Source organism: Porcisia hertigi, chromosome 18 (assembly GCF_017918235.1).
Source record: "Porcisia hertigi strain C119 chromosome 18, whole genome shotgun sequence".
Lineage (NCBI taxonomy): Eukaryota > Euglenozoa > Kinetoplastea > Trypanosomatida > Trypanosomatidae > Porcisia > Porcisia hertigi.
The window spans coordinates 123,246-137,138 of record NC_090577.1 but is presented as its reverse complement, the minus strand read 5'-3'; the positions used below and the strand labels follow the sequence as shown (position 1 = coordinate 137,138).

The 13,893-nt window shown below is 54.3% G+C and overlaps 6 protein-coding genes across 6 annotated transcripts; all 6 read left to right on the top strand.

Annotated features, from left to right (window-relative positions):
* Window positions 1–436: 436 nt before the first annotated feature.
* On the top strand, window positions 437–1,636 carry JKF63_06519 (uncharacterized protein; the record flags this gene model as incomplete). The annotated part of the gene is made up of 1 exon (XM_067902468.1): window positions 437–1,636. The coding sequence occupies one exon, from the start codon at window positions 437–439 to the stop codon at window positions 1,634–1,636; it is 1,200 nt and encodes a 399-aa protein (XP_067757885.1).
* A 1,140-nt stretch (window positions 1,637–2,776) lies between these two features.
* On the top strand, window positions 2,777–4,168 carry JKF63_06518 (uncharacterized protein; the record flags this gene model as incomplete). The annotated part of the gene is made up of 1 exon (XM_067902467.1): window positions 2,777–4,168. One exon carries the CDS (start codon window positions 2,777–2,779, stop codon window positions 4,166–4,168), a length of 1,392 nt encoding a protein of 463 aa, XP_067757884.1.
* Window positions 4,169–6,136: 1,968 nt separating this feature from the next.
* JKF63_06517 (uncharacterized protein) lies at window positions 6,137–6,871 on the top strand (the record flags this gene model as incomplete). The annotated part of the gene is made up of 1 exon (XM_067902466.1): window positions 6,137–6,871. The coding sequence occupies one exon, from the start codon at window positions 6,137–6,139 to the stop codon at window positions 6,869–6,871; it is 735 nt and encodes a 244-aa protein (XP_067757883.1).
* Window positions 6,872–8,257: 1,386 nt separating this feature from the next.
* On the top strand, window positions 8,258–9,040 carry JKF63_06516 (uncharacterized protein; the record flags this gene model as incomplete). The annotated part of the gene is made up of 1 exon (XM_067902465.1): window positions 8,258–9,040. The coding sequence occupies one exon, from the start codon at window positions 8,258–8,260 to the stop codon at window positions 9,038–9,040; it is 783 nt and encodes a 260-aa protein (XP_067757882.1).
* A 910-nt stretch (window positions 9,041–9,950) lies between these two features.
* On the top strand, window positions 9,951–10,259 carry JKF63_06515 (uncharacterized protein; the record flags this gene model as incomplete). Its single annotated transcript, XM_067902464.1, has 1 exon — window positions 9,951–10,259. One exon carries the CDS (start codon window positions 9,951–9,953, stop codon window positions 10,257–10,259), a length of 309 nt encoding a protein of 102 aa, XP_067757881.1.
* Window positions 10,260–11,334: 1,075 nt separating this feature from the next.
* JKF63_06514 (uncharacterized protein) lies at window positions 11,335–12,531 on the top strand (the record flags this gene model as incomplete). The annotated part of the gene is made up of 1 exon (XM_067902463.1): window positions 11,335–12,531. One exon carries the CDS (start codon window positions 11,335–11,337, stop codon window positions 12,529–12,531), a length of 1,197 nt encoding a protein of 398 aa, XP_067757880.1.
* Window positions 12,532–13,893: the final 1,362 nt, after the last annotated feature.

Sequence of the window (13,893 nt, the reverse complement as noted above, 5' to 3'; positions counted from 1 at the left end):
ACACTTTTTTCACATGTTTTCTCCCCTGCCCCCCCCCCCCAAAAAAAAAATCAAGGAGGATGCAGCACTCTACATCTCTCTGGTGATGGCGGCGGCGGCGGCGGTGGTTAGTGTGACTTTCGTGTCGCCAGCATCGCACCTTTTCACAAAATAGTAAAAATAAAATCTCGCCGCACAGATACAACATACAGCACATCGTGTGGCTTCACCCACTACCTTACATAGAGGGTGCGTGATGGGATGGTGCCTGAGTTCCAATCTCTCTCTCCTCCTCCTCTTCCTCCTCTTCCCCCCCGGCTGTGCTCCCTTCCCCCTCCCCCTCCCCCCCTCCCTCCCGCTATTCTCCCCAACTGAACCAACCGAAATTTGTGTACATGTGGAGTCCGCCAGCTAAGCGCTTTCTGCTCCCCCCCTTTTTCCCCTCCTCGTCGTCCCTATGCGTGCGTTTACTTCTCTGACGGCCTCGATGCAGCGCCCATTCCTGCCTACCGCGGTGGTTATAGCACACATGGCAGTGTCATCGAGCCAGCCTGCCGGACCTTCGTTTTCGGCTGGTGTGTCGCAAGCCGCCGCGGCGACAGGGCCGACCGTGGCGCCGAAGAAGCCGCGCCGTCGCATCACCAGCACACTTGACGCCTCCGACTTACTCAAAAATGTGCCAAGCGAACCCGGTGCGCATGCAGAGCTGTCAACCGCGGAGCTCGAGCGAAAAGTTGAGGAAATGTCGCGCATGAATTCAAAGCAGCTGGAGGAGGTTATGCACAAAATTGAGGAGCAAGAGGACGCAAGCAGCCGAGTCCTCAGTGAGGACTCGCTTTATCAAATGGAAGTCTCCCTGAACCCGCGCAGCTCCGGCGCTGTACGAGTCTTCTGGAAGGATGTCGACGTTGTGGAGCTGAAGGACCGCTACCCTGGATGGTTCGCGGTGACGGTTGACGGACGCAAGGTGAGGGCTATGAAGTCTTCGCAGGTGTTGGCGGTCCCAAGCGAGGCCATGGCGTGCTGTTGTGCACAGGAGTATGCTGAACAGACGGGGCACATCAACAATCTTCTGATGCCGATGTCGGATATATGCAGCGGTGCTCTTCACATCGCGCCGCAGATGCTGACCCCACGTATTGACTACCTCCTTTCCTTTTTTCAAAACGATAACCTGTACTTCCGTGCAGCCCCAATCGCAGCGAAACAGGACGCCATGATTGCCCCAATTATTGCGTGGTTCGAGAGGGTGTACGAGATGGAGGTACCACGGGTAGTCGGCATCGGCGATCCCCACATCACGCCACACGCAACAGCCCGAATGCGAGACGCCCTCATCGCGATGAATATGAATCCCTATCAGGTGCTTGCCCTGTGCGTCACAGCTCAGTTCACGAGCAGCCTTTTGTTGCCACTGGCACTCTTCAACAACGTGGTGGATCTGCCAACGGCACTGGCGATCAACCGGGCCGAAGAGAACCATAACATTCTAGAGGCAGGGCTTGTAGAAGGCTATCATGACATTCGAGAGGCGGACGCGGTGACGAAGATCTGTGCCTGCGCGACAACGTGGAGGCTCATGAAGGATGTCCCGCTCGCCAAGTGCCTCGAGATGCCGCGAGCCGCTGCAGCTATGGAGGAGGCAGAGTCCGTGTAGGCATGATTCGCAAAGGTTTGCCCTTTCCGTGATGCGGCCCTCTTTGGCGTATCGTGTGTGCTCCGTGTGACTTCCTCCGGCCCCACTGTCTCCCTTCCCAGTCCTCTCGAGGAGGTGACTCTTTGTCCCGCCGCCCTTAAGCACGAGTAGGAGCCATGCGTGAGAGCTGGCCCCGCCCCGCCCCCACCACCTACACACACCCACACCCACCCACACACACACGGGAATACGGATCTTGGTGTTCACCTGGACTGGCACCCCACCCACTCATGTGTGCCGTGGTGTGCACCGGATTCGGTGGTGGGGGTATCCAAATCTGTGCAATTCCTGTTCGTATGTTTTTCCGTTTGTTTGTTTGTTTTTTTGTATGCATAACATGAGGAGGCGCGCGTTCATCACATATACAAAACGAAAGAAGTAGAAAAAAGAGGCCCGTGCGAATGCCTCCCTTCCTCTCTTCCCAACACACACACACACACACACACACACACACACACACACATACAGGAAGTTGAAGGGAGATGAGGGCTGCTGACGACAGCGCTATACAGATTCGTTTGTCTCGTCACCTGCTTTGGGCTGTCCAGATGCGTCTGCCTTTCGGCGTCCCGTGTTCTTCGCTCTTCTACTCCGATGCTCTTTTCATCACCTCTACGCGGGGGAGGGGGGTAGCCTCTGGTTTTTTTTTTAGCGCACGCGCGTGCGTCTGGTGGTGGCGTGTGTGTGTGTGTGTGCCTGGGCCGGGGTCTGGGGAGCTCACCCCTAGCCCTGATCCCCTGTTGTGTTATTCCTCTCCGTTCGGGAATGTGTCAGCCTTTCAGCCTCTAGGCCCCAACTCGACCTTCAACATTGATCTCTCTCGTTTTCTTCCCATTTTGTTTTTTCGCTGCTGTTGGGTGTCAGTTCCGAGGGTCTGTAGTACGGCTGCTGGTCCACCTTCGCCTATCGCATCGATTACTATTGTTTTTTTTTTGTTGTCGGACAGGGTGCTGACGTGCAGGCAAGCGGCATCCTGTCTTGCATTTGTACTACACTTCGACCCCCCTCCCACATACACACACACACACCCGCTCCTTCAACACGCTTACACGCACACGAAACGCGCGCGCCCACCACCGTCGGCCTGATTGACAAGAAAAAATGCCATCCAGGACCAAACTCCCATCATGTTCCCCGTCCCGCGCCGTCGCGACACGTCCTCAGCGCAGTTCTCTGACGCCTCGCTGTGGAGGAAACGGTGGATCATCATCAGCCGCACAGCTTTCTCCTGCTTGCGGTGCCCTGACCCCCAGGATGAAGGCAGTGCCTGCGCGTGATGGTGGCACCGTGTCTTCCAGCAATGCACCGACATATGGGGACATTGCCGACTCTGACATGGTGCACAACGAGATCAAGGATATTGGCACCCAAGTGAAGTCTTTGATTGCGCAACACCTTCCTCGTCACGGCACGTCGAAGGAGCAGGTGATGTGGGGTGTGCGTCAGTTCGGGCCCTCAAAGGAGTCGCGCCGCGTGCTCAACAAGGAGAACGACGCTGCATGCCTTGCGTGGAAGACAGGTGTGTACTGTGTCTGGCGCTGCTGTGAGAAGCCTAGACTGGGTGGGGCGAACCAGGACTTTTGCTGTCGCATCGGCTACCAACACACGTGCTTCTGTGGCCATCCGATGGCAGCGCACACCACACCGGGCCGCGCCGCCAATTCTTCTGCTGCCACGCAGGCGACTCACAGGGCTGGGAGTAAGACGGAGGGACAGGATGGCAGCAGGGGCAGCGAGCCTTCCGGTGGCGCCTCTACAGCTCCCGTGACAGACTCCCAGCTAGCTCAGTGGAAGGGGCCGTGTGAGGAGGTAGGTTGCCCGTGTGCGCGGTACCGATACGTGCCCAACACGCCACTCGAGATTGGTGAGGGGTGGCTCACGCGGCGAGCGAACTGGAAGGCGTCGGAGTGGAGCGCCAAGTGCCGGTGCAGCCACGGCCACAAGTTGCACGATCCCAAAACAATGCGGTGCAAAAGCTGTGGTGGCTGTTCGGGCTTCGTATCCGGCTTTTTGTGCGTCGTCTGCGATTTGCCCTGGGAGGCCCACGAGACGGTGTGGGAGAGCGAGGGTGTGCGGCTGAGCGAGGGCCATCCGGTGTGTGAGGAATATGCCCCTTTGGCTGGCATTGACTGGGACGTTCGTGAGGCAGTGCTCACCGATGTGTCCATGGGTGGCCGCATCGAAACACCCGCTACGTACCTCGCTCTTCAGCAGCGTTGCGGTAATGCGGACGTTGCTCTTAATACTTCGACAGCACCCAGCTTACGTCGTGGTATGAGGAGCGGAGGGCCCTCTTCGACTGCTGGCACAAAAAATCTGGAGGGAGGGTCATCTTCAGACGCACTACCAGCGATCACCGCCTCCCCTGCCGCTGACCCGGTCCTCGATGTAGAGTATTGTCCCTACTGCGCCACAGTTTACAAGCAGCCGGGGTCGAAGTTCTGCTCTCAGTGCGGCCGGCCACGCCCACAGCGGCCAACTACACTCCGGTAAGCTAGGGTTGACGCTTGGCGGCATCAAAGTGACCCTCCCCCCATGTTGAAGGCAAAGGTAAGCACGAGGATGGTGTTGTTGTTGTTGTTGGGGGGGGGGGACGGCTGCAGCACATGTCCCGTTTACGTGTTTTTTCTCTCTCGAACCCCGTCGTATCAGTAGATTTCGATGTTTTTTTCTTTGCGTTCACCCCTCCCCCCCTCCTCCTCGGTGTGAGTCACGGTGGAGGGGATAGGGGGGGGGTTGTGTCAAAAAATCTGAAGTCGTGTTGTACCGGCGAGCACCAGGCACACAGATGCTTTCACGTGCGCACTCATCACTCTTCGGTATGTGTTCAGGCACCACGAGTCGACTCTTTTTCTTCACTGGATAATCCTCCCGTTTTTCTTGTCGCGGGCTCGTTTGTTTTACGAACACCCCCCACCCATGTATCTGTGCAGTGATGCCTTTTTTTTCTCCCTGCTTCTCCGTCCTTATTGTGAGAGTATATATATTATATACACACACACATATATATATGTATATATATGTATATGTATGTATATGCATGATCATGTGTGTATGTATATGTAACTGTTGTATTTCGTACGCGCTGGCTGTGTGTGCTTTTTTTTTTGGCGTCATATATGACGTTATTCACCAATGTGGAGGTGGGGAGAAGGCGTACCTGCTTCCTCTACGTCCTTTTTTTTTGTTTTCTCTCCGTGGCGGTGTTTCGGTGTGTCTCACAACACCAACCACGCATTCTTCACCTCCGCAACTCTCGTTTAAGCTTTGTTTCTCCCCTGCTGCTACATATGTGCCGTTCCTGGTGTAACCGTCTCTTCTTTTCCTCCCCTCGATTTTCGTTTTGTTTTTATATCCACCTGCTGCGCACCCTCGGACAGCCACAAAAACTGTGAGGGTCAACTGATCTTTCCGGCCGCAGCGGCTGCTTCTCGCATCCTTAAAAAGAGATGAGTGTGCTATGCTGTGCTGCGTTGTGTGTGCGTGTGTGTGTAGGTGGAATGGAGTTGATCTTTGCTGAACTAGTTTATACAACCTGCGGCTGTCCCCTTGTTTTCCTCTCATCCTTTCTTTAATTCTCTCTCGCTAAAGAGTTAGACACGCCAAAGTGGGACACACAAGACGCACTTTACGTTTTGTGTGTACGTGGATGCATATATTCATTTGTGTGTACGTGGATGCATATATTCATTTGTGGGTTCGCGTCGTTTTGACTGTGTATCAGTCTCTGTGGTGCTGCGACAGCATCCGCCTCTTCTCGCTCCTTTCGCAATAATAGCCACGCTTTGTTTTTTGCTGCCTCGTGTCCTTCGCCTTTCAGCACGGTCTCTCTTCTACCCTCATCTCCTCCTCGTTCCCCTCCCTACCCCCCCTTCACCTCTCCTTCCCTCCCCTGTGACGTTCATGTGTCGTTATGCGTGTGCGCGCGAGCTTCTCCTCCTTCCGTTGTAACACTACCTCTCTTTTTTTTATAAGTCGTGTGGCCCTTCAACACGCGTCCGCCCACCCCACCCATTCGCTTCTTACACAACACACGCACATAAACACATACGTACATACATAACAAGCACCATCTCATTGCGCTGCTCACCTCACCCCTCCCTTGTCACTTTGCTACGTCTTCAGTGACTGCCAGGGCACACCCCTCACACGTTGAAAAACAAACAGAACACAAAACACAGAAGATCTTCCACGCTTTCCCTAAAAAAAAAGGGCGTCGTTCGCGCTGGCCTCTCTCTGAGGACGCTGTGTGTGTGTGTGTGTGTGTGTGTGTGTGTGTGTGGGCGTGTGTGCGTTGGTGCGTCTGTCGTACTCTACCGGCGGGGGGGGGTCACTGTAGAGCTCACAAAGGGGGGGGAGTGACCTTGCTTCCACCGTACTCGTAAACTAAAAGGCCCAAGGTAAAGTGGAGTGAGAGGGAGGGAGATTCGAGTAATAAAACCTGGGCATAACTGTCGGGAAATGCGCGCGAATCGTGTAGCACTGGCCGGGCTTCGCCGCGTCACCTGCTCGGGTGTCGGGCACGCTTTTTCACTTGGCGTCATAGTTTCCGTTGGCGTGTCTGCCCCCCCGCTTATGACGCAGGCCCGATACGCGAGCAACAAGAACCCATACACGGTACTCGGCATCAAACAAGGCGCTGACAAGGCGGCAATCAAGAAGGCCTACCGTGTGTTGGCCCGCAAGCACCATCCTGATGCACCAGGTGGCAGCGACGAGAGGTTCCGCGAGGTTCAGGAGGCGTACGAGCAGATTAAGAGCGGCGTATGGATTCGTAAAGACCAGGAGAGCAGCGGCGGCGAAGGCAGTGGCGGCAACGCCAACCGCTACAGCGGATTCCGTTACACAACCCGCACGCACCACAAGAGTAAGGTTAGCTACGATCAGTTTTACGAGGAGATGCACACAGGGCGTGTAAAGAAGGATCCGTTTGCCGACGACGACGAGTCCGACGATGCGTCTGCGAAGGACCCCCGCCGTAATCCCTTCGCAATGAACGAAATCGCCTTCCAGGCATGGTTGCGCTTCATCATTATGTGGTGTGTTGTCTTCTCTAGTTGTCGCCTTGGGCTCTTTTTCTTGTTTCCGCCCAAGTGGGAGAAACCACAGCGGAAGCCACCGCCACGCGAGCTCCGTAGTCGCAAGCCGCCCCCACCGAAGCCACTAGGGCGCACTGAGGACGTGCTCGTGGCGTAGTGTAGGTGCGTGAAATGAGAAGGCCCGTTATTGAGGGAAATTGTCCCCTGCTTCTCTCTCTATATATACTCTGTCCGTGTGTGTGTGTGTGTGTGTGTGTGTGTGTGTGTGTGTGTGCATTCGGCGGATAGAGGACTGGCGATGTGGCTCAGTTTTCGTTCCCTCACATCTCTCCTCCCCCTTGGCCCCATTTATGCCCACCACGTTGGCCACGTCTTTTTATTTCCACTCTTTTTTTTTCTGTTCCTAACGATTTGATACGCGCAATCATTTTTGTGGCTTCTCATTCCCCCCCCCCCCCACTCCCCCACTCCCCCACTCCCGTTTAGTGTCGTCACCCCTTCCTCAAAAAAGAAAAAGCGCAGAATCCCCAATGCATTTGTCATCCCACACACCCCACACACCCCACACACACACATGCGTATATATACATATATATACATATATGTGTGTATCTACACGTGTATGTATGTGTGTATATAAAACAGAGTTCATAGAAATGAGCAACGAAAAAGCGACAGACCAGGGGGAGGGGAGGGGGGGGGCCCTGCAACCGCGTCTTGGCATCCCTCTCTTACTTTTGGTCTATGGGTTATCCGGTTTGTTTAGGCTCACAGAAGCGTAATGGCACCTAAAAGCATAGTCACACACACACACACACACACACACACACACGAGCGCACATGCCCTCTCTAGAGGAGGGGTGGTGTTTTATTGAGTGATGCCCCCCCCCCTCCCTCCCTCCCCTCCCTCCCCAAGAAAGAAAAAACATGTCAAGTTGGCAGGGAGGAAGGGAAGGGGGTGGGAAAGGGGCATTCTTGTTCTGAGCTACGCCACCCAACTCGACGCAAAGCGTAGTGACAATGTTTGAGACATCATTTGTTTCTCTCGGCATGCCACGCTGGCACGTGACTTGTAATGCATCATATGTATTATGATCACTTTTTTTTTTGCGTCTTGTTTATTCTCTTCTTATGTTTTTTTATTCTGCCACTCGATGTGTTCCAGTCCTCCCTCCTCTCCCCCTCCTTCATTTGCTACAGGGTTCTTTATTTCCCTCTCATACGTGCCCCGTTGGGCACCACCTACAGCATCTCCTCTCATTTGTTTTGGCTCTCCGGTGGAAGATCGTCGCCGTTAGGCCTCTCCCACCATCTCTCTCCCTCTGCACGTTCCTTTGTGTGTGTCTTCGAGTCAAAAGCCGTGGCGGGCGTACGTGGGATAGCGAGACCATTTCTATTGCCTTTCTCTCACAAGTCGAGCGAACTCCCTCCTCTTCCCCCGCCCCCCCCCCCCCCGCCGCGGATAACACACACATATACACATATATACATTTATTAACCCCTTCCCCCCCCGCTCCACGCACACTCACACTTCATAGGAACGATGCTGCGTCCAACATGCGCGCTGGCAGCGGCGGAGTTCAAACAGAAGTCCCGCTGGTCTAGCGTCTGGCCGAACATGCGCTATGGCGCCATGTACCTCAACTACAGTGTTGGCCGTCAGCTGCCGATGAAAGGGGTGAACTGGGTCACGCGAGATTCGAATCGGCTCACAAACTTTGCTGCGCGCTACAGCAGCGTCATCCAAGATGTGGATGTGAAGCGCAACGAGGAGGAGCTGAACATTCAGATGAGCGATATTCGGTGGAACGACCACCGCCGCATCTACTGGAAGTGCTCTTTTTGTGGCTCTTCGTACCGCAAGAACGTATCGGTGCGCACCAAGTTCCATGCTGGGTGCAACCTTTGCAAGGGCCGCTACGCTTCCGAGGTGCTGCGGGAGCAGACCCCAGTCGTGGCACTGAAGGAGGGGCAGCCGGAACTCTTCAACACTCTGGCCGAGAACGGGAAGAAGGAGAATATCGGCACACTGAGCGTTACAAGTAAATTCCGCGCCGAGTGGAGGTGTCGCTCGTGCGGGAATTCGTATCGGGCGACGATTCGCAGTCGCACCGGGCTTACCGAACCAGGACAGGCACCACTACACCCACATATAACGGAGTGGTCTGCTCACTGCCCATCATGCTCGTGGCGGGCGAACATGACGCATCTAGGCCATAAGGCGCTAAAGGACGGTCATTACCTAGGCCTGGACGCCTCATTGTCGGATGTGGCCGGCGCGGCCGTGGGCAAGCGGATACCACGTCGAAAGAAGTTGGTTACATGACGCGGCCGTGAAGGCCATCTCTGTCTCTCTCTCTCTTTATCCCCTCCTCTCTCGTTCTCGAGGAAAGTTTTCCGTGGGATCAAGATGTTGCTGCGCGTTGATGGGCGAAAATGTTTTGGTTTCCACGCCTCTGGATTTATGAGACACGCTACCGTGTGCGTGTGTGTCTGAATTTGTGGCGCGATCGCTTTGCGTGGTTGTGTTGTGAGTGGTTCTCCCCTTTCTCTCGTTCCGAAGCCGTTGTGGGATAGATATTCACAGAGCTGCACTTTGTCGGCCCCTCCCCCCCTTTAAGTTTCCTTTTCACTTCCCCTCTTCCTCCCTTTCCCTGCACACACACACACACACACACTGTCCAGTTTCTTTTTTTAAATCCAGGACGTACGTAAGGAAGGGAAGGGTTGTAGTGGGGGTGATGGGGTATGAGGGGTCAAAAGGCCGTGTGTGTGTTTGTGTGTGATGACAGAAAAATTTCCCTCACGCGCACACACACGCGTGCGTGAAGAACCACGCAATGGGTGCATGCTGTGATGCCCATGGATTGCCGCTGTTGTCGTCGTTGCCACTGCCTCTCCTCTCGTTCCCTCTTTGATCCTACAAACACACACACACACACACACACACACACACACACACACATTCTTTCTCTATGTTCTCGCATCTTTCTCATGGCGCATAACCCACTCATCGTCACCCTGTTGCTAGTAGAGCGGTGTTTACGAGTCAGCTGTTATTGTCGTGCTTCAAGGCCCAGCTGTAACACAACACGTGAGGGCGCTTTGGCTGACCCGTAGGAGGTGCGCCTGTAGGCGTGGGTATAACAAAGCCCCCTCCCCCCTTTTTTTTCTCTCTCTAACTACAGTGTTCCCGACTGCTTTGGGTTTAACGCGATCACCAAGCTCGGAGATAAATGTCGAACAGATTCTTTCAGAAGTTCTATTTGCGGTGCGGTAAGTGCTCCGGGATCCAGCGTAGTGCCCAGGGATACAAGCCCATCGCTAACCCCATCCTCTTCAAGTCGGAGACGCATTGCCAAGATTACCACAACGAGCAGCGCCGCGCCGCAGGGTACTCAGGTATGCTGGTAACGGTCCGCTGCGATCGCTGCGAGTGCGTGCATTCTAACTGGAAGGTACTGGATGCGCAGCAATTCCTCGATGCAAAGCTTTCCATGACCCAAGAGGAACGCAGTCAGCGGTTGTGGGCTTCCAAGTCTTGAAATGGCCGAGAGAGGGGGGGGGGGAGAGAGCAGTGGCGTCACAGTGGCGATCACAGTGGCGGTCACGTACTAGTGAAAGAATTTCGGCAAGAGCGGAAGAAGGGGTACTTGAGTGCATCCAACTCTACTTGAGCGCTCCCAGCCCCATATGTGTTTTGTGTGATATCAGACCCTTGGTGGCTTCCCTACGATGTTGTTGTGACTCATGTTCAGTCAAAGTCTTGTGTACTTATGCTCGGCCGTTGGGGCGTGCCCCCCCCTTCCCCCTCCGCCCCGCCGCGTGCTGAAGAGTTCTTTCCTATTTTACCAACTGGAGTTTTGTTGTGGTCCGTGCAGTCCCCCCCTGGTTCCAGGGACAGGGTGAGCGAGGGCGATGTGGGGTTCTACATGAAGTGGTGTAAATGCAAGTGGTGAAATAGGGGAGGCGGGGGATGTACACATCCACGTTTTCTGTGTCATGTTATCGCTCTGTGTGTGTGTGTGTGTGTGTACGGAGCAGTCTCCGTTCTTTCGTGCTCTGTTGGCAACCCATGATACTGCTGTTTCTCCACCGAGGTTCCTCGTAAATTTTGTTCGCTTGTGCTCCGGACTTCTGTTTTTTTTTTTTTTGGGGGGGTTCCCCATCGTCTGTCTTTACGTTTTCCCCCTTGTTTTCTCGCTATGCTCGTGCATCCCCCACCACACCGAAACCTACTCGCCTTAAACACTCTATCGACTCACGCGCCACGCCGTTATGCGTTCCACAAGGACACACTAGGAAAATTCTCGGCACACAAACGTACACAACGACCAAGTCTCATCCCCCCCCCCCTCCCCCCCAACGTGCACGGCAACGCGTGCGTTTCTTTTTGTCGGTTTCCGCGCTCGTGAATGGCGGTTTAACATAACAACACCCATCAAAACCTTTTTTTTACCTCCTCCTCCACAAGAAAGAAAAAAAAAGAGAGCGGTTTATTGCTTATACTGCTGCTCGATCTCACACCTCAGCCCTCATCAGAGTACGAGCCACGCCTCAGTTCACATAATACCTGTCTTCTATCCTCTTCACATTCCCATATCAACTTGGATTTGAGCAATGGCGATAACTACATCCGACACCCGCCTGCAGAGCATCGGCGCGAGCTTTGCTGTGCAGTACTACACTGCACTCGTGAAAAACCCCGAGGCATTGGCCTCTCTGTACACTCCCTCGGCACATGTTGTACACCGCCTCAAAAAGGCGAACGGTACCGCTGAGATCTCGTCGCTCCTCACGTTCTTCACCACTGAAGGCTTGTCGGGGGTGAAGCTCGAGGACGTCGTGTCTGCCCCGACCACCTCCGGCTCCGTTAAAGTCACAGTGAAGGGTGAGTTCGTCGGGGCCACGAAGACGCAGTCTTTCACACAGGAAGTGATTTTGCGCGAGCTGGAGAAGAATACCTACGGCATCACGAGCGATCAGCTCAGCTGCTTCACTGCCCAGCCGACGGCAGGTGGAGCTGAAGCGCCAGAGGAGAAGGCGGCTGCGGAGAACACCACTGCCGCTGCTGTTCCTGTCGTGGAGGAGAGGCCCGCCAAGTCGCCCGCAGCCGTCGCCAAGAGTGCGGATTCCCAAGATCCTGCTGCTGCTGCGCCTTCTGACGCTCCTACCGCTGACACCGCTGCCGCCACGAGCGCTCCAACTGAGACAGCTGCTGAGCCTGTTCCAGCGACCCCAAAGAAGCCAGCGAGCTTCGCAGAAGCACTGCGCCTCAAGAAAGTTGGCGGGGGCCCTGTCTCTGTCAGTGCCTCAGTGCGTGCGCCGGCTGACAAGGTGAAAAGTGCAGAGGACAAGAAAGCGAAAAAGGTAAGCAGCGAAGTGAAAAAGGACACAAAGGCCGCTACACCGTCGGCGGCAACGGCAAAGTCAAGGGTCGTCAAGAAGCTACCCAGTGCGTCCACACCAGTACTCTACGACATTATCCTGAAGGATCTGGCTGAGTCGATCACCGAGGAGGAAGTGCGCGCCGTTGTGGAGCCGGTGGCCGGGGTGAAGCTGGTGAGCCTTGTCAAGAGAGAGACGCGTCGCCTCAGCAAGGAGGCTGCATCGAAGACGATCACGTTTGCATTTGTACAGCTGAAGCGGCCCTCTAATGCTTCTGCAACCTACGTCAAGGACGTTTTGGCCAAGCTGACGGAGCTGAAGAAGGAGATGCGCTTCGAAGAAGTGCAGGAGAAGAAGCCGCTCTCCCCCGGGCTTCGGAATCTGCGAGTTGCCGGCGCGGCGGTATCGAAGAGGACGGCGAAAGCGTAAGTGCCCCGCGTCACTATTGAAGGTTGTTTTCTGTGGCAGGAAGTGATGCGCAGATTTGTGGCCTGAAGGGTTCTGGCACTCTCAGCCGACCCCTCCTGATTTACTCCTCGGTCGCTCTTATTATATATGTCCGCGTGTGTTTTGTGAATGTCGCACTCACTCTCTTCTATTCTTCTCCGGATGAGGGGGAGGGGAGGGGGAGGTGGGCGGGTGAGGGGAGGGGGGAGGGGAGTCTTAACACGTTTTTTTTTTGTTGGTGTGCTAAAGTGTTTTTGTTGTTTTTTTTTTGTACTCCCTGCCCCCCCCCTTCCCTTGACGTTCATTTTTGTGTTTTTACAGTCACCGTCACTCTCTCTATTTCCCTTGATTTCTAAGAGAGATCTGTTGGTGGGTGATCTCGCAATGCGCATCGGTTTCTTCTTGTTATGACCGAGATAATTTTTAGCGCCGTACATATGAGCATATATAAAGGTATACAGGTGTATATATATATATATGTATATGTGTATATCTGTGTATCTTTGTGCGTACGTGTATTTTTTTCCCCTTCTGTAACGTTGTGTTGTGTGTTCTCTTCCACCTTCTCCCCCCTCATCCCCTGCCACGTTCTTTTTTTGTTTTGTGGTTTTTTGTTGTTGTTGGATTGGCTCTGTCGTACCGTCTCCTTGTATTTTTACGCGGGCATGATTACGGTGTGTTTGTTTGCTTCCTCCTCTGCGCGGACACAACTTGGACCATAAAATGCACACACAGACACACACACACCGTGTGTGTGCTGTTCTGATCGAGCATCGATTAAATTTGCTTTTTCGAGGAGGAAGAGGAGGGAGGGAGGGGGGGGGGCCGAGGGCGAAGAATTCGTTTAATAAAACAGCTTGAAAAATACACACATACACATGCCAATACACGCCACCATTCAAGAGTGGGGGGGGGGGAGCGCCCCCCCCTCCCCGCTGTTGTCGCCCTTTTAGCTTGGTGCGAATGACTTCGCAGTGCTGCCTTATTTGTGACAGGCCGTTTAACGCGCAGCCGATGACTGAGGTGTTTCTCCTCTTTTCGGCTTTTCGGGGTTCTCTCTCTCTCCTGAACGCGCTTTCTCCCATTCGAACTTCAATCCCGTTTCCACTTGTTATCTTGTGTGCGCGAGCGGCGCGATACGTCGATGCGTACAGGGAGCGCTGTTTTTTTTCTTTTTCCCCCCTCCCCATTTACTCCCAAAGAAGACTCTTGTACTCGAGGGATCACACACACACACACACACACACACACACAAAGGCTCTCTAGCAGTACTTCATTGGCACAGCAGGCATACTTTGTAATACGTCAAGAGATAACACTTGTACATTGGTACGTTAGGTAAGT